Source organism: Epinephelus moara, chromosome 20, assembly GCF_006386435.1.
Source record: "Epinephelus moara isolate mb chromosome 20, YSFRI_EMoa_1.0, whole genome shotgun sequence".
Lineage (NCBI taxonomy): Eukaryota > Metazoa > Chordata > Actinopteri > Perciformes > Serranidae > Epinephelus > Epinephelus moara.
In genome coordinates this window covers 27801320-27821255 of record NC_065525.1, presented here as the reverse complement: position 1 = coordinate 27821255, position 19936 = coordinate 27801320, and the positions used below count along the sequence as shown (strand labels likewise).

Here is a 19936-nt window from a genome sequence, read left to right as displayed (position 1 = left end):
ACTTACCTGCTATCAGGTTGTGTTCAGACAAAGCCTATAAATCACACACAGTACAAAGGTGGTGCAGTGAGGCTACAATGCCTCGTCTTTAATGGAGTGTTTTAATGATCAGTACACTGAGGGTAGGAACCTCAAAGGCCTACAGAAGGCTAGGAAGCAGTTATTGCACTTTCTGACACAATAGTCTTCATTTTTACCTTCAACAGACTGTTCTCTGTAAAAATTGTCCATTCATAATAATAAATCTATATTATGAGGTACAACCAATATACATTGTATAATATGGCTATGTACTGCATTCATGCAAAGTCATTTATGGCTTTAACTGTACGTACATACTCTTCACTGCAGACGTGCAAAACTACAGTTGTGCATATTGTAATCACTTGGATTAAAGCTTGTTCGTCTTCTGGCTATACTATAAAACTGTCACTATTTTGAGCATGGAAGTGTCATAACTAAGTCATTAACAATATTTCTGATATGAAGTAGAGGTCAGGCTTACATGAAGCTTTTGCAACAGGCTGCAGCTGTTTCATTTGTGTGTTTATACAAGGCATCTAGAACAGGAAGTGCAAGAGTGCATCAACAAAATTAAGGCCATGCTGAGACAAAAAGTCTGTGGTGTTTGAACCAAAAACTGAAAGTAACAAAGAATAATTTACCTGCAAATTGACCAGTTGTATATCAATTACTCGCCACGTGTTACCTTGAATTTGTGAAGACAACAAAATTCTTAGTCGGGGACAGCCCTAGCTTTGGAAGTACTGAGCATACAACTGGAGGAATGAGGCTTGGACTATACTGCACAGGCTGTGTGAGAGTTTGTTAACAGATGTTTTTATATAGTTTGTTGGTGTTAAACAGTCCCTGTTTGATTCAATTTATAAAGACTATTCACTTTTTTGGATTCTTCATTCACCGCAGCGTCCTGTCAGAAAAACAGTTTTCTTCATAAATTTCAAGGTTACACATGGTAAGTGAGCATTATATAAAAATAATGAATATTGTCACTCTCACAGTAGAACTATAACATTACATAATTTATATAAGTATGTAATACTCGAGGTAAGAGACCGACTAAACTCTCTACACTGCTTTCATGCATTGTGCTCATCTTCAACAGACTAACACTTGAAACGTGACACGTAGAGTCTATTTGTATTAATGTTAGAAGTTGTGTGTTCTCCACCGGGGAGGTTCAGAAACAGAAACAAACACTTCTTCTCACCAGTGGAGAGAATTACTGAAGGCCTGCAGTATAACGGAAAAATATATATATGTTACATATCTGTGGGAACAACACTATCTTTAAATCTGTGTTATTTTGACTTCTTTCTAGCTGTGCTGGTTGAATGTTTTGTCTTATTGCATAAAAGTGGAACATTTTCTGCTTCCCTTGTTGATCGACCTCTGCTGCAGCGCTACTGCTGTACGTCCTCTGCTACAAAAACAGATCCAGGATCTGATTGTTACCACAGTTTAACCCTGACCTTAAATAATCAAGGTGCGGAGATCGTGCCGTCCTGCCGGGTGTTTCAGTTGACTGTCCGGGCCTCTAGCCCTGGTCAGTGAGGTAGAAACCTAACTTGGCCACAGTCATCTCTCTGCGGAGACGCATCACCTCCCAGAACATCTGCTCCGCTGGAAGAAAGACAACAACAAAAGATAAAACATGTCAGCTGCCTGGGAAAAAAACTTGGCAAAGCAAGAAGCAGAAGAGGCAAACAGACTCATACTAAGCAAATAATATAATACATAAGACTTAACTTACCATCATGTCTCACCAGGCCCTGCTGAATGTAGCGGATGTAAGTAAAAAAATTGCAAACAGCTGTAATCTAGAAAGGTGAAATAAGGACAAGGTCACATGAAGCAACACTTCAGGAGTAACAGCAGTGTGTCTAATCAAGGCAGAGATTCAATCATAGTTACCCGCGCTCGGCTGGAAGGAGAGATGTAATAGTAGCTCCCCTTGTCGCCGAGTTTGATGCGATGTCGGCAGAGGCGAGACATGCCACTTAACGCACATTTTCTACAAATAGAAAGATCAGCTGTCAGACAGTTACAGCTACAAGACGTGGATACACAAGGTCACTGGTTTATCACAGCAAACACAAATAACATCCCATCAGGCGTTACTCACAACGAAATTTAAGACTTAAAGGGTCAGTGTGTAGGATTTAGGGGGATATATTGGTGGAAATGTAATACAGTAAGTTTCCTTGAGTGTATAATCACCTGAAAAGAAGAATCATGTTTTCATTACCAAAGAAATTAGTCGTTTATATCGACATAGGGAGCAGGTCCTTGTCCACAGAGATCACCATGTTGCACCGCCATGTTTCTACAGTAGCCCAAAATGAACAAATCGACACTGGCTCTAGTTAGCCATCCAATTTTTTGCGCCGGCCACCGTAGTTAGTATCTCCTCCACAAAGAGGGCACCACAAAAACACTGATTTGTTTCGTAAAACTGCTTTAATGAATGTTTTTACCGGTTTAAATCACCTGGTTTGTTTGTTTTGGAAAGGGAAGAAACCTCTGCAGATAACTTGGCTCCCAGTAAAAACCTCCTGAACGATAAACAATGAAGGAATTCAAACTGGGAGAAGTTTCAACTGGTTGCAATCTGCAACCCTCACTGATAGATGCCTCTAAGTCCTGCACACTGTTCCTTTATAGAGTGAGATCACATTCCAGGTACAAATACATTTTAGTAAAGAAACGGCACAAAAAAAAAAACAGTAGTGCACAATCAGAGAAAGTTAGTCACTGGAAGAGGAAAAGGTTCATTAATATAAATCCAAACACATGCAGAACATCAGATTTGTTTTCAGACGTCTGTATAGGCAGACTTCATTTCATGCCACAATATTTTGAGTTAGTGAAAAGCTGAACAGGTGATTGTTCCCGAGAGGACTTACGTCTCTATTGCTGCCCTAAAGCCACTGGGAAAAAAAAGATTTTTAAATCAGACAGTGATTAGAAATGTGCCCGCTGATTAAACCCTTCTCAGATACGTGGTGAGACAATGAAAAACCTTCAGCTACGCCCACTAATCATCAGGGGGGAATTCAAACCAAAGAAGAGTGGAGTTTCAGTGCTGACTAAGCTATTGTTTAGCAGTGAATGGTGAAAGAGAGGACAGGATGATAGTTAATGTGTAAACGTGATAACTCACTTTGGGCCGCCACACTCAATAGCTGAGGCTTTAACCATCGGTAACGCTGACATGGCCACAGGCTCAATAGTCAAAGAGTTGTTTTCCACTGCACTCTGCACCAGCTGCGACAGCTGTGGACAACAGTAATCAGTAATGTTAAGGTCACTTTAAATATTCAAATACAGAAAACACAGTTGTGTTTATGTGAAGTGAGATTCTGACCTCCGATCTTGTGAAGGAGAGGCAGGGTCCGATGTCTTCTCTGTAGATGCGACTCAGGAAGGCAGAGGAGCGCTCTACACTTGGATTCTCCTTCCACATCAAAAACTCTGCATACAGAACAGAGTCCATCTGCAAAGAGAAAAATCATCACACACACGACAGACATGATGCATCAACTACAAGCAGCTACAGTCCCCCATCCTAAATAACCTAGTTAAATTACAGTGGCTTAAAAATGACAAGATAAAAATCACATTTTTAAAATAGAGACAGAAGAACTGGCTAAAGCTGAGCTCAGACTACACAAGATTTAAAATCCTAACTGAGTTTGAAATCGGGCTGCATCACGAAAATAAGGAGTAACTTCACACATGTGCTTCTCTAATCTCAAACATACACACACACTACTACAGGATATTATTACGATTATCGTTCAGAGGAAGCATGAATGCACCACCTCACATGATCTCACTGAGAAGCAAATGGAAAAAAAAGCAGAGAGTGACGTGGTGAGACAACCTGTGTTAATCGTAATCATGCTTTGCAGTAAGAAAAACAAAAGCAGAAGGCTTAACAAGGGCATGAGAAAATGGTTGGGGTGACATGGTCAACACAGGTTGTCTGGACCTCAGCAAGAACTGAAGGAGAGATTTAATTTTTGTCAGTTTATATTATCTGTCAACAGCGCTATGCTAACTAGACTTAGGGCTAGAATATTTTCCAGTGTTTTTTTTAGTCTGTCGGCTGCTCCGGACTGACAGAATCATAATCTTTATCATCCAGATTTTAAATCCTAAATATCAAACATGTTTGAAATTATCGAGCAGCCCTGATGAGCCTCCAATCAGTTTGAGAGGTTTAAGACTGGATCTGTAAACATCTCACATTCCAAGATTATCTGGGCCAAACATCAGTACCGATCAAGGCCCCAGACCAGATTTCTTACTATCAGGAGGGGTAAATCAGCCAAAAACTCTTGTAGTCTGAGCCTGTTTTAACTAATCCAACAAATATAGTGCAAAAAATACAAAAACGTTTGCTTTTTAGCTTGAGAATGATTAATTTTAACAACCTTCGACAGCTAAAAAGTCTTTTAACAAGAGAGCAAGACATCCCAGCACCTTTTTAAATTCTCATTAAATCATTGGTACTGATCGATAATCCTTAAAACACCAGCTGAAATGTTAGTCATCTTAAGTAAATATGCAGTATTTCTGATTTATAAACATTATCGTCCAACATGTCCCTGGCTTCAACGCTCACTGCACATGCTAAAACAAAATCAATGCAATTGAAGAGAGGCAGACAACATGACTTTAAAAGACACAAGTGCAAAAACAAGACTGAGAGTCTACAGACATGCCACCGGCTTTGTGGGGGTGTACTCAGAGGCAGAGAGAGAGAAAGGGGTAAGGTTGTGATGTATTTACTTTTCTACCTGCACTTCCCTGAATCTTCAAAGTGTGGCTTCTTTCCCCGTTGCATCCTCACAACTGCCACTAGAGAGCCACCATCATGTTTTCACAGTCAAATGTTACAACCAACTTTTTCCCTAACTAGTCAGAAGCCAGTAACATTGAAAAGCTTGACACTGGCTTCTCAACCATATGTTCAAAAATTAACATCAAGTCTTAAAGCCACAGTGAAAACAGAAGCAACACATTTAGTTTATATCTTTGTGCCCAACAAGAGACTGATCCTCTCAGACCGACAATACTTTTCACCCAAGAGATACGGTGTATTATTGTCACTTTGTACTCTGGGGCAGAAATAATGCGCTCATTGTCCTGTAAAAGCATAAAAACAATTACAGAAAAGAGATAGATCTGCCAGCAGCTAAATCTGGAAGACTTATGAGGCCCGATCGAAGGGATGCCGTTACCTGTCTGCTGTCAGTGCCCAGCCCCTCCCCCCGCTCCTGCCAGTAACGGTCAAAGGTCGCACTGACAGACTGGCCAGGAACCAGGCAGAGTATCAGAGAGAGGAGAGCAGGAACAGCAGGCTGAGAGAGGAAGAAACACCAGAGACAGAGAGGAAGAACAAGTCAAGGAGATGTTAGTACTGAGAGAAAGGACAAAGCAAAGAGAACTTGAGAAACAAGTGACTGAAAACGGGAAGGAAGAAACAGAGAAATGCACAAAGGAGAAGAGAGTAAAATCTACAAACTTCAGTCAGGTTACCTCTCGGTCTTCTTTGGCCGCAGGCTGAATGGAAACTGAAGAGGGTTCTGGTTTTCCAGGTGGGGATGGAAAGCCACCGCTTGCGCTCTTATTGCGAGAATGACCCCCAACATGTTTGTACGCTCCCCTGGTTCCTGAAGTCTGCAGCTGTGGATGCAGCTGGCGGTTTGGTGAAGAAGGTGTAGATGTCAACACCAGAGTCTTGAGCGCCGTCACCTCTGCTTGCAGAACATCAATCTGGGAGCCAGACACAGAAGAAGTAGAGAAAAAAATTGGCAAAGAGACAAAATCTCATGATGGAAGGAAAATCTGACATCAATAAAACCTTAGAATAGCAGCTGCCGATTTTAAAGACAAATCAGCTCAGTTCAAAAATAGTTCAGCTGCTGTGAAGGAATTTTAAAGGGACAAAGGGTCATGAGAATCACTCAGCACATGAAACATCACCTTAAGATTTAACTGCAGCACAGAAACAGAGAAACAACATCACACACCTTTCCCTGAGCCTCCTTCAGTTGTTTCTCCGCTGCTGCTTGTTTGACGTTAGCTTCATGCACCATCTTGTGAGCTTCCTGTTGTGATGAAGATTGACACATTAACAAAAGGTCTGTTGTCCGTCTAAATATGGTTTTGAGGTGTACGGTAAATCTGTTAAAAGGTTAAAGCAGTGATTTGTGACACTTGGGGCAGCAAAACAAGCTAACACACAACATCAACAATATCACAACAACATAGAACAAGCCTGTGTTTACTTTAACATCATGTATCTGAGTATGTGCTGGTAAAAGTGTGCTTGTATATGAGTGAATGTCTTTGTGTACATATATATCTGTATATGTTGTAATAGATATTTTGTAATGTGCAAACAAATCAAATAAAACAAACATTAACTAGTTCCAGATTCCAGAAGTAAGGATGTGGTGCTTTGTCAATATCATATCATTGTCAATTGACGATATCTGGGTTTTAAGGCCCAGACACACCAAACAGACATCAAGGAACTAGTGGCAACGTAGGCAGACTGTCACATCTCCTCATGTCGCTTGGGTCTAGGCCAGAAAGTTGCACATGAACACACCGCAAAGTCTAGATCCAACAGCAAAGTAATACATATGTTCTGCACCTGCGTAAGAGGAAATAACTCTTAGCAGCAGTAGTTTGTATTCGTCAGTCAAAAAAGGAAACCAGAAGACCAACAGGACAGATTCAAAATGCTAGTTAGCCACTTAGCATGTTAACAATACAACGTGATGTTGAAAGAACGAATTGCATTTACTGAGGCCAGCGAACAATAAAACCAACAGTTATGAACTACATCTGCGGGGGCTAAAACTATCATCTTTCCTAATATAACAAGTTTGTTATGATCTCACGCCCTCTTGACTTTGTTTGCTTTCCTCACTTCCGTTTCTCTTCATGTGCACTGAGCTGAACTGCAGATCAGAGTGATTTCATTCACTGAAAGTCATCATGCTGAATCAGCCAAAAAAAAGCTGACAAGGACGAACTAGGGCCAGCGGTCCAGGACACACCGCAAAAACCAGGGTGACAGACACTCAGCGACGCCCCGACATTGACCAACAGCCAGCCGTTGGCTTAGTGTGTCAGAGCCCTTTGACCATTAGACAACAGACATCTGAAAAGCCATGATGAATATTTTCACTATTTTCTGATGTTTTATTGATCGATTAAGTGGCAATAAAAACAATAATTGCAACTCTGGCGCCAGAAAACCAAAAATATGAGCTACAGGAGGCCAGAACTCTCTGTAGAGCTGAGAGGAGCATAAATTCTCTGTGGGTTCATCACTTGAGCAACTCCTTTCACATCGCACACAGTCATTTGATCTGATTTGATCCACTGATATCATCGTAAAATGTTGATATGTGCAGATTAAAGCTATTCCAGCTACAGGGGTTTAGTGAACCCTCATCCTAAAGTATGTTGTTTCCCTACAGTGGGAAAGCTGAAATATTACAGTGTCAAACTTGCAGTAAATGTTTTCTCTGCAAAGTAAATTGTGAAATTTAAGATTCATAATGCATCACTTCGCTCATCATCAAGGTCAAAAGTGTCAATGACAGTGCCGTCAGCAGAGAGCAAAGATTAGTGCGTACCTCAAACAGACTGGCAGTGAGCTCCTCCAGCTCCTGCTCCAGCTGATTCCTGACCTGCGACAGACGCTCACACTCTTTGTCCTTCAGTTTCAGTTCCTGAAATGTGTAGGAGAAGAGGTCACAATTACATTCAACAAGGAAGGACAATTGCATTGTCAACTCTTTTTTTTCCAGGTCACACAATGCTTTGTGTGTCTGTGTGTGTTAGCATTAAGTAGGTTACAACACCCTCTTTGCAGCATCCAGCTGTTCCCTGAGGATCTCCGAGCCCTTCTCTCGGATTTCTTTCTCTCTGATCTCCAGCGAGGAGCTACGAAGCCGGGAGAGGTCGCCATGGTCTCTGCCTGACGTGGGCCCAGCCTGGCCTCCTCCCTCCACTCTGGACTTTGGCTCTGGATCCAGATCTACCAACCTTCACACAAGCAGAAGTATAAACAGTATTGTTAGTGAGGGAACAACAAGATTTTGTGCCTGATCCTTAAACTGGATTGTTATAAAAACACTTTAGGATATAGGATTGATGAAAGGACAATCTGCCTGTCCTGTTGACTGCAGACATTTATAAGCTTTTAAGATAACTTCAGCACAAAAACATTAAATTGCAGTTTTTACATTAAATACTGTACACTGTCCCTTACAATAGATTAATTTCAGTTTTGGAAACAGCAAGTAAGGAGCATAAAAACCACTACGTCATCATTTTCATGTAGGACTGGGTGATATGGGTAAAATAGATATGATCATCATAAAACATCCAATACTAAAATACACTCCGTTGTTTATTTGTTATACGTGGCTAAAACTAATAAATCCTACCGACTATGGTTATATTCACTTTTGGAGAGGCTGTAGTTTTGTATTATACTTTTAAGGGTATCTAATGCTTTTGTCTAACCCCTTTATAGCCAATGTTTCAACGAAAAATCTGATATCTGCAATATCGTGATAGACAATTCATCAACCCAGATAATTCGCTGGTCAAAGGATTTGTTGCAGGGCTGTTGAGACTGTATTATAATCAGAATTAAGGTTTATTACCGACTAGTTTTTCCACTTACAAGGATTTAGCCATGGTGTTTGGTAAGGCTTCAACTAGGGTTGCAGCGATTTACTGGTTTCAAGGTATACAGTGATATAAAAGTTGACGGTTGTCATGCCGTGTACATTTGCTTATCTAAGTTACTGAAAAAAAAAAAAAAAAAGCTACTGGATCTCCCCTTTATTTTAGTTATTTTCTAAGACGAGACTTTTAACACATACTTCCATTAACAAAATAGTTTCAAGATTCAATTATAGCAATAAAACATTTGTTTAACCAAAAAGTAACCCTTCCATTTTCATGCATTTAAGAGTCATTCTGACTGATAATAATATAAATTCTGTAATACTGTGACTGAAACCGGGATATTTTCTGAGATGGTTATCGTACTCGGTTATTCTCATAGACGATTATTCTGTTGATAACTGATTAGTTGTTTGATCTATAAAACATCAGGATATGATAAAAAATGTCAATCAGTGTTTCCCAAAACCCAAAACAATGTTCTCAAACGTCTTGTTTTGTCCACAACCCAAAAAATATTTCGTTTATAGTCATAGAGGAGCAAAGAAACCAGATTTTTTTTTTTTACCACTGAAACTAATTGCTAATCAAATTAGTTGGCAATTAATTTAAGAGTTGACAACTAACCGATAAATCGTTGCAGCTTTTGTGTTATCAAGAGGACATAAAGAAAAGTCTTACATTTGGTATAGTCATAGCAAAATGAGTTATGTTGCAAGAATGTAAATCTGCCTCCCCTCCTTACGTTACAAAATGGTTAAATGACATCTACATCTTGAAGAAACTCCCTACACTCTGTCTAACTCCCTCGTCACCTGTTCTAAAATTTGGGGGCCTTTTATTGAACACATCAAAAGGATGAGGAGTCAAGCTGACTAATCACATAGGACTACTTCCTTGCATTGGACTGCACACTGTGCTTCGATCTACCAGGACACTACATTTCTGTTGGACTTTCCCTGACCACTCATGGTCTTTACTCCATGGATCCCAGCTTTCTGCCTCAACCTTCATGTGGACACATTACAAACTGGTGCACAATTGTACTGATTTTTCTCTAGCTGGCAGTGTGTTTTTGGGGAGTTTTTCCTTATCCGCTGTGAGGGTTCAAAGGACAGAGGGTTGTTGTATGCTGTAAAGCCCTCTGAGGCAAATTGTGATAAATAAAATTAAATTGAACTGAATTTATCTTGTGCTTTTTAATCATCATTATTATTACTATTATTTTTATTTATTTATTTTTTGTTTTTGACGTCATCTTTTTCTGTTTTTCTTTTCCTTCTGTCCTGTATTTATTATGCCTCGGTTTGTGTATTGTTAGTGTTAAATACTACTATAAAATCTACTAAAAAAAAAGAGGACATATAGATAAAGGCAAAGTACCACAAACATTAAGAACATAAATACAGAAAAAGAACAATTACTAGAGAAATATGAAAAAGATACTATGACAACAGTGTGCAATATAACTTTAAAAATTAGAGAGCTGTACAGTTCTGTGCAGGACATGCAAAATATTGATCTGGGATGTGCAAAAGTTAATTACAAGTTTGCATTACTTTTAGCTAGTTATACATAATAAACTCATGTCTTATTTACTATATAAAGGATTAGGATGCATAATCTGTTCAACATTTAATTTATATGTTTAAAACATTAGGTTGTACTTAAGAGCAACTCTTTGGTTACACTTCAACATTAAGTTAGTTAAAATGGTTCCCACTTCAGTTTTGTGTCTGACAACATTAAAATAGCCTCTAATGATGAATCATTGTCTCACTGAGGTACAGCTTCCTTTGGTCAGTGAAAACACCTGAGTTAACAAACAGACCTCCGAGGGACCACGGACCACAGCTTTACACCCTCTACTACAGCATTACAGTCCCAACTCAATGGAGATTAAATGTTGTGTCATTTTCCCACAGAGTCCATGCTCAAAACTCAAAGCTAACGTAACCCACAAACATTAACCGTACTTTTAGCTAGCTAGCTGTTAGCTAACATCTCCAACTTTTTAATACGGAGAGGTTTCCCCTCAGTATCCGCCCTTACCCTGTCAGTGTCCAGGACAGCAGCAAACCTCCCACCCTGTGTATGTGTCGGTCAGCTTCTCCCCTCCAGTGTCCTCCAGTTGTAGTTAAATCAACATTTACGGGACTATCCGAGCAAACGTTAGCTGGTTTCAGTTAAACTAATCTCAGCCGTTTTAAATCAGCGGAGGAATGCGGACGCTGACGTAGACAGCCCACAACAGCAGCAGCAGCGGTCTGACGGTGACAAAACAACGATTTAAAAGTGTAACGCCGACTTTAATATCACTTTTCCAGCCATATCCTTCACTGTTTTTCTTCTCATCCCCGTGTCGTGATTTCCAGGCAAGAAAAACGAGTGTCCCTGCTCCGTTTCTGACTCTTTCTCCTCACCGGTCACATGACAGCGCATCCACTCCCAACGCCCTGACCGACAAACCCGGTGTGGAGCCAGCAGAGCACACCGCCTCACTCAAGCTAACATCATGTACAGTCACACTGACAACTCATATGGTTAGCTGTTTACCTATGTGTGGATCTTTAACAGTTACCTCTAAAGAAAACTTGGGATTTGGAGCTCAAACATTGCTCAGTGAACTTCAAGGTGGAGTGTCATGGCCTGATTTTCCTGCAGGGAGGCCCAGGGCAATAATGGGGTGCTGGACCCCAATGAAGCCTCCATGTCTCCTACTCTCTGTGCAATGTGTGCAGTTTTTCTTTACTTTTTTGCTCTATGATAATCTGATTAGACATATTCATTGTGTGCAATATATATACACAATACTGAAATAATTAAGGCCTTAAAACGTACAGGGGGACACTCCTGTTACCGGCTCACTCTTTATCCCCTGAAGGGTGGTGGCCTTGTGGGTAACCTGTGAGGGTGTGTGCTCCACTGTGTGTGTGTGTGGAGGGAAGCAGCTCTCTCGGGATGTCATGGTGAAGACGCATGCAGCAAATTGTGATGAAAGTCAACAGAATCAAGTGTCTAGATAAGCTCGGGGTTATTGTTAGACTTCATGAGAGGGCCATGTTTGTTGTTTTGTGACAAAGACTGCAATAAAAACATTGTTGGAGAACGGCATTTGAACGCTTCCTTACAAGATAGAGTAATAAAGCAGGACCAACCTTTAGTCTCTTATCATGTCAGTTGATAAAAGTTTCAATTGAAGCACAAGCCAAATAACACACATTGAAGCCTAATCTTAGTTTACACTTTTGCGCAACTGGTAGCCCAGCCTTGCAGAGTATTAGCCATCACATAAATGTATTTGCTTTTTTTAACCTTTTCAAGGTAATTCCATGACAATGCATGTCAAAATCAAAAGCTGTAGTCCTATCATGCATGAAATAATCAAAACTAAATAAAGCATGTTGTGTGGATGTGAATTTAACAATAATCAAATATAAGCAAAGATTTATCCATTTACCATTTAATAAGATGTCTAAACACTCTATACTCTTTGTCCACCAAACTATGACATAATTGTTTTACAGCTGTAAAATGTCCGGCACGATACATATCCTAGTTGAATTCTTTAAAACACAAAATATATGAGACACTAAATAAATAATTTTAATTTAAAGGAGCAGTATGTAAGAGCAGTGTGACATCTAGCGGTGAGGATCACATACAAATTGCAACCAGCTGAAACTTTTCCTGGTTAGAATTCCTTCAGCGTTCTTTGTTCAGGAGGTTTTTACCAGGAGCTGAATTATCCACAGAGGTCTCTTCCTCTCCAAAACAAACAGACCTGGTGATTTAAACTGGTAAAAACACTGAATAAAGCAGTTTTATGTTTTAAAAAAAACACATAGTTTTCTGACACGTTTGTTGCTTAGGGGCTGCTAACTACGGTGGCCGATGTGAAAATGCAAATGGCCTATCTAGTTTGTCCATTCTGGGCTACTGTAGGATTATAGTGATTATACAAAAATGAAAACATGCAGATTATAATATATTTAATTTCTGCCAATATATCCCCCCAAATCCTCCACACTGGACCTTTCGAAAATTGGGCTGTACTCTTGTTTCAAGTGTCTTTGTTGTCTATGGGAAAAAGGGACAAGTGTTGGATGTGAGGTAATATCATGTCAACACGGATTACAAAATCTCGAATAGTCCCACCTCTAATCAAAACTGTCTGAGGTATGGCGAGTGTACAGACCTCCCTGACCGTAACACTGTATATGCCATCAGACAGGAATAACTATACACCTTCCTCACCGTGCTCTCTGCTTAACACACAAATAGTCTCAATGCAAATTCCCCTCCCATGGTAATCCAGCTGCCCCCGCACTCTACAAATATACGTCAAACACCTAAGGAAGTTCGCAACTTGCTGGTGACTGAGGGGTTTAAGACTGACTGCATAAACTCAACGTCCCTTCAGTTCTCTGACTTCAGCGAGGGACTTTTGTTTCATATCATCCTTCATTTCTCTCCCTTCCCTCATTTCCTGTCAGCTCTCTACTGCACCCTCTAATAAAGGCAAAAATAAAATCAAAACATGTCCTAATCTGACCCCGCAGTCAGCCCCCAGACTGAGTGTGTGCGCTGTCTGTGAATGTGCTACATGGATTCTCCTCACTACATTTGTCTGCTGGCTGTGATGCAGAATAAGACTTTACATGCAAAACAAGCCTCAGATGATAGCATGTATTGTTGGAGTGGTTAAAACTAGTGACTAAATATAGAAAGTCTGTTTGCTAGTTTGCATATGTAATCGTTTGACTTGACCACCTGACTGCTACTTTAAAGTGATGGTCACACACATCACCTAAAGGGCTCAAACTTCATGATGGGTATAAGTTGAGATTGACATTGTGTATAATCAAAGCGGATATGAGAAGAGTTTTGTTGTTTGATAACTGTGCAACATTAACTGTCTCTTCTGTAGGTGATGGGGACACCAATATGCTAGAGAGTGAAGCATTTGTATCCTTTAAATACTGCCATTGTGACAGCATTTATGGAGTGAAATCATCCAACACTACACTTTGGGAAACGTCCTTAAAATCACCTTTGATCTAGTTCATCTTTTCTGACACTCACCATCCAACAACACAGCCCTCCTCCTCAGGTTCCCTGCTGCACTTGTGTCTAGCAGCTGGCTGTCCCAGGACATCAGGCTTCCCAAAAAACACAGCAGAGGAATATACTGCTATTCCAGATCTCCCTGCTTTGAGGACTTCATATCCTGGGCTGGCTGATGCTGAAGATGGTGGAGAGGAGGAAATCTGGACGCTGTGAATCCCCTCAAAAGCATCCATGTCTCTCTCTCAGGCAGTGCAGAGACTCAACAGGAACTAGACGTCTGCACTGTTACATTCAGTTTGTTAAATGCTTTTATTTAATGGCCCTGATGCCTGTGGGTGTCACGCACCTACAAGGCAGAAAAGAAAGAGTTACATACTACAATTTAAAATCACATTTGATTAAAAGGAGTCAAAGCTTTGCAGTAGCCAGTGGAGAAGCCATGACCTCTACAGTGTTTGAATAACTTACAGACGTCTTCCCTCTCTGAGCACTGCAGAGCCAGAGGAGCTCAGACGCTGTTATTTGCAGGTTGTCATGCTAAAGGAATTTGCTCCTTTGTGAGATATCCAGTGTAAACACAACTTCAACCTCAGTTAAGGATCATGCAAGTATTACACAAACATGTGGAGTGCGAGAGACTTAATCCAGGATGACTTAAGGACAGAGAAATACATAGAAAGTACTCACCAAAGTGTTCAAAACTGATCCCCAGTTGTTGTCAGAGCATCAGAAATCAGTAAAAACAGCTGAAATGGTGCTTTGATAATCTCAAGATTGAACTCTGTCCGCACTTCGCCCTGCTGTTGGTCTCCTGGTTAGACAGGAAGGGTTAATCACTAACACCTTCTGGCCAGTTAGAGCCCGGCTGTACACATTTCTTCCAGCAGAGGGAGGAGGACACAGTCTCACCTGATCCATGAATCAATACTGACTGATGCTTCAAACTGAAAATAATCAATTTCCCCTCAAGGTGTTTACTGAGATCAAGAAATATGATAAAAGGTGTGTGTTCAATAGAAGGCAGAGAGAAATACCTGTGTGTTAAACTTTGAAGAAAATGGTTTCACAGAGGCATATTTCCAAAATCTGAACCCAACCAGTCAGCGCTCATGACTTTAACCAACCTATTTGTGGCAGTGTGGGCGCTCTGTAGTCCCCAGATTTGTTCAGATTAACAGGACCCGGCCTCACAATGCAGCTTTGTTGCTGGAACAGATTAACACATCAAGTGACCGGAGGTGTAGGAGTCCCTTGCTCTCCTTTTCTTTCCTGCTTCCCTTTCTCCAACATCATTCCAGAGGACGCTGCCGCCACACATCTCGGGCCACAGTGAGTACGATGGCCAAGCGTTTTCATATTGTGTGGTGAGTAAAAACAACCTCACAGCTGTGTGTTTGAGTGGATAAAGTAGACCTTTTTGGACCCTCGAATATTGTGTTGCCTGTTTTAGCCTTACAAATATCTCTTTAGATGTAGAGGTGTATTTTAGATTTATAATATGAGATAAAATGTTATTTTAAATGACTATTTAGACATGTAGGAAATGGAAAATCTATTCCAGCTGATTTAGTGAGACCAAACAGATGCATTGTAGACTAAGCACTAACCCTGCTGTTTTGTTTTTACGTTGTCATTAGATTTCTGACCACACTGGCCCTATGAGATCCAGGTTGATCGCTGACTTTGAGCTCAGACGAAGCACAGAGAACACCGCCACACTGGTTTCCTTCATGTCACGCCACAGTCAGCCAGCAAGTTGGCAAGCAAGCAGCGATGACAGTAACGTACTCTCGCAGGGTTGCTGATGCAGGTCTGGGGACCTTCTTTCACCTGCTTCTGCGATGGAAGGGCAGCATCTATAAACTGCTCTACAGAGAGCTCATCATCTTCACTTTTCTCTACTACTTCTTCAGCATTGTTTATAGGTACTCTCTCACAGACAACAAAGTCAACTCTAATTGTTATCTTTCACGTCCTCATTCTGCAGACAGAATGACTATAGCCTGACAAGTACAGTATTTTTTAAAGCTGATACAGATATTGGTGTTTTTAAAAATCTGATAACAATAAAGGCTATTTTCTGATAGTTATTTTTCCCCCTAAACATTCTGAAGTGGAGACAGACAACTTTTTCCCCACTAGTGTTTCCAAGTGGTATTGTTTGCGCCATTGTTGCAAAGACAATGCTTGCTTTCCTTTTTCCTCAGAGTCTAGTAACTACCAACAACACAGCACAGCATTTTGTTTTCCACTGTTACTTCAGTTGTTCCACCATGTCATAACAAACAGAAACAGAAAAGCCTTGTTATATAAGATCCATCATTTTCAGATGTGTAAATCAAAGTAGCTATGCATTGACAATTGCTTTTACATTGTGCCTTTCAGTGTTTGTAATTATTACTTTCTTTCTGTCTTCTTGTTTGTATTTCATGTCTTTTTTACATGTTTGAAGCAAATAATCAAATCAAATCAAGATAATGTCATAACATTAGAATTCATTAATTCAATGTCATAATAACATGAAAAATATGTTATTACATAAAATATTTTTGTGTCACAGTTGGAGCAATAAGCCGCCATGTCTACCAAAACCTGCTTTGGACCAGAAAGAGTCATAGGGCTCACCTGCTCACCTGCCTGTGTTTTAGTTGTAATGTAGGACATAACAGATGTTTCCTCCACCAGGTTTGTGTTAAACGATGACCAGAAGAGGCTGTTCGAGAAGCTGTCGATATACTGTGACCGCTATGCCGAACTCATCCCTGTGTCCTTTGTGCTGGGTGAGATGAAGCCGATTGTTTGTTTGTTTTTTTACTACTTTTAGATTTCATGGCTAATCCAAAACTAACACAGGAGGTTAGGATCTTATTCTTTTTTTTTGTTTGTTTGTTTTTTGTCAGGTTTCTACGTCACCTTGGTCGTGTCCCGTTGGTGGGGCCAGTTTGAAAATGTCCCCTGGCCGGATCGCTTGGCAGCATTAGTAGGTGGTCATGTTCGGGGAGCTGACGAGGCTTCCAGGCTGACCCGACGAACTCTGATGCGGTATGCCAACCTCTCTGGTGTGCTCATCTATCGCTCCGTCAGCACAGCCGTCTACAAGAGGTTTCCCACCATGGAGCATGTGGTGCAGGCAGGTATGACGTGGTGATGAAAAGACCCAAACTTAATGTGGTTGGTTGGTGCTGCCAGTCTTTCCACACACAGCATCAAAGCTGCTGGCTCTGTTTGCACTGTTTGAAAGTCCTGAAGAAACTGTGTGAAGTGGCCCAGCAGGACACAGGTTCAGACTCAGTGTATTTCCATCTGAGGTTTGCACATCACTACTTGGTGATACAACAGCTGAGAACTAAACACATACAAACAAAAATCTTAAAAGTTCTTAATCTATTTGTGTTGTACCTTCATTTCCATGCTGTTTGTGCCTCTCAGGTTTGATGACGTCAGAGGAGCTGAGGCACTTAGAGGACCTGCGCTCTCCTCACAACAAGTTCTGGGTTCCCTGCATGTGGTTCGTCAGCCTGGCTCTGAGGGCTCGGACTGAAGGTCGCATCAACAACGACGTAGCACTCACAGCCATTCTCACCGTAGGTCTTCATGTGCACCCATCTGCATGCCAAACAGTCTGAATATCTTTGTGGCAATTTTAGCTCTGAGACATTTTCTAAATGGCTTTTTTGCCTGTCCTGCTTTTTGTCCATGTTCAGGAGTTGAATACTTTACGGGCGAAGTGTATGAAGCTGTACGGTTACGACTGGATCAGCCTGCCACTTGTCTACACTCAGGTTGTCATAATACTGTGCTGTACCTTGGTGGTAGAACAGATAGATTGAATAGTGTTCATTGAAGCTGGGGTAAGCAGAAATCTGGGGGAAAAAACAGCAGAATTTGAAACTTCACCTGCCTCCCCGCCATAGTCTGCAGCCCCCCAGCCACAGAGAGTTTGCTGGGGCTTCGGTTTCATGCTGGCTTGATTCAGGTTGCTGCAGCACCCCAGCTTTAAGTGATAAATGATTAGGTGTCAAAAAAAAACACTGCTAATTATCATGTATTTTAAAATGACCAAGTCAGTTTGATTAAATTGAAACACACACACACACACAAAACTTTGTTCTCTGAGGTAGTTGTGAAACACACCTGACAAATCTCTTTCAACCAGGTGGCGACAGTGGCGGTCTACAGCTTCTTCCTGGCTTGTCTGATTGGTCGTCAGTTTTTGGATCCAGCTCAGGGTTATCCTGGACACGATGTGGACTTCTACCTGCCTGTTTTCACCATGCTGCAGTTTTTCTTCTACGTTGGTTGGCTGAAGGTGAAGAGCAAGTCACACTGATGATGCAAAAGACATGTTATTGATTTGTCAATATCTGAGCTGTATTCTGATCTTTCCTTTCATGGTCTCAGGTGGCGGAGCAACTCATAAATCCTTTTGGTGAAGATGATGATGACTTTGAAACCAACTGGCTCGTCGATCGCAATTTACAGGTTTGGATTCAAACTCATTGCCACTTCTTTGCCAGCTGCAGACAGAGGCTGTCTTGTTTTACTTGCTGAGGTTTCTGTTGCCTCCCAGGTGTCCTTGTTGTCAGTGGATGAGATGTACGACAGCCTGCCGCTGGTTGAGAGGGATATGTACTGGAATGAGTCCGAACCTCAGCCTCCCTACACTGCTGCCAGTGCTGAACACCGCAAACCCTCCTTCATGGGCTCAGCCCTGGATATCAGGTTCGGTATTGTTTTTATTTTCTGGAAGACAGTTTTAAATACGGAGAAATACTCCCCTAACCATCATATGACCATCTGTTTAATCTACACTAGTGTTCCTAAGGAGGAGATGGAGTTTCAGTCCAATCTGGAGCAAATCAAAGAAAACGAGGAAGCTAACTACTCCACCCCGCTGCTCGGAGGGCTGGGCCGTCTCCTCGGTGTCCAGTCCCCTAACTTTCCCCGCTCCTCCCGTGTCCCTCTGCTGCGCCGCCGCCCCGGAGCTCCGCTAAGCCGCTTCCCTCTTTACCTGCACCCAGAGGGGCCCTCAACTCCAAGTCAAGGCCGCCAGCATTTGAACCACGAGCGAGATCCTGACTATGCCTTCTCCACCATGCCCATGTATGAGAGACCAGGTTTCTACAGCTGCCCACAAACACCCATCCACTGCGTCCCCCCTGCAGTGCCCCGCCCTCGACCTGCCCGAAGAGCTCAAAATGAATGGGACCGTAGCTGCAGTTCCCTCGCTCACCCAATGCTGGGCTCACAGCTGCTGCCTCCTGACACCCCCAACCATGTCCCTCCTCCGCCATCCTCTGCTTTCCCGTGGCTGAGTGAAGGAAGTGACATGCCGAGTACCCCAACCTTCTCCTTCCCGGACCCTCCACCTGAACTCTGCCCAATATCGAAACTCAGACCTGGACACGGCCTTCTGTCCCGCCGCCCTCTACCTCCCCGCCTCACTCTGGAAGCCCACCCCCCAGCTGACAGCCAGCCCGGACCCCCAAGTGCTCGGGCGGCAGGAAGCGGAGGAGAAAGGGTGTTCTCGTTCACTTCCCCATCTCGCACAGCAGCAATAGCAAATCCCAGTAATCCCAATAGCAGCTCTAGCAGCATTAATGCAACAAGCACCAACAGCGCTGGCACAACAGGAAGTCTCTGCAACGGTACAAGTCATACTAATTTTAGTAACCATGGGAACTTCAGCGCCAACATGAGGGCGAGCAACGGGGGCACCAACGGCGGTCTGAGCAATAACATGAACGCAGTTTCCACTTCAGCGGCATCACAGCAAGAAACCAATCAGCAAAACTCACCCAATGATTCAGGAATCTCATTGGCTGAGGGGGACCTGCTGGGGGTTCTGGTGGACGGCGGAGTTAACAAGGCGGCAGGAGGGAGGGAGCAGGACTGCGAAAACAAGGTGTGACAGTCTTTATATCACATGTGGCATTCAAAACATTTCACACAAACAGGAGGTGATCTATGTTACATTACAGTCATCTGGAGCCCTACACACAGCTGAGAAGTATTTGTCACAAACACTGAGTTAATCTCCTTTTTCCTGTTGAACTCTTATCGAACAATTAACCTACTTGTGACGGAAAAAGCACCTTATGAGATTTAACCGTCAACA

At 41.9% G+C, this 19936-nt stretch overlaps 2 protein-coding genes across 4 annotated transcripts; one reads left to right on the top strand and one right to left on the bottom strand.

Annotated features, from left to right (window-relative positions):
• Positions 1-59: 59 nt before the first annotated feature.
• Positions 60-14989, bottom strand: rab3il1 (RAB3A interacting protein (rabin3)-like 1). Of its 2 annotated transcripts, XM_050074347.1 has the most exons (12): positions 14506-14989; positions 13834-14164; positions 7914-8097; positions 7686-7781; positions 6063-6140; positions 5569-5805; positions 3389-3517; positions 3185-3297; positions 2928-2951; positions 1936-2035; positions 1775-1841; positions 60-1644 (listed from the first exon to the last, which is right to left on the bottom strand). In XM_050074347.1, exons 2-12 carry the CDS (start codon positions 14049-14051, stop codon positions 1559-1561), a joined length of 1332 nt encoding a protein of 443 aa, XP_049930304.1. In that variant the 5' UTR covers positions 14052-14164; positions 14506-14989; the 3' UTR covers positions 60-1558. The 2 variants fall into 2 exon arrangements, with proteins under 2 accessions (XP_049930304.1, XP_049930305.1); XM_050074348.1 differs by lacking the exon at positions 2928-2951 and having other exon boundaries at positions 14506-14982.
• A 120-nt stretch (positions 14990-15109) lies between these two features.
• On the top strand, positions 15110-19863 carry best1 (bestrophin 1). Of its 2 annotated transcripts, XM_050074330.1 has the most exons (9): positions 15110-15182; positions 15456-15743; positions 16504-16598; positions 16719-16952; positions 17248-17402; positions 17523-17600; positions 17975-18127; positions 18220-18300; positions 18389-19863. In XM_050074330.1, exons 2-9 carry the CDS (start codon positions 15592-15594, stop codon positions 19727-19729), a joined length of 2289 nt encoding a protein of 762 aa, XP_049930287.1. In that variant the 5' UTR covers positions 15110-15182; positions 15456-15591; the 3' UTR covers positions 19730-19863. The 2 variants fall into 2 exon arrangements, with proteins under 2 accessions (XP_049930287.1, XP_049930286.1); XM_050074329.1 differs by lacking the exon at positions 15110-15182 and having other exon boundaries at positions 15254-15743.
• The last annotated feature ends 73 nt before the right edge of the window (positions 19864-19936 follow it).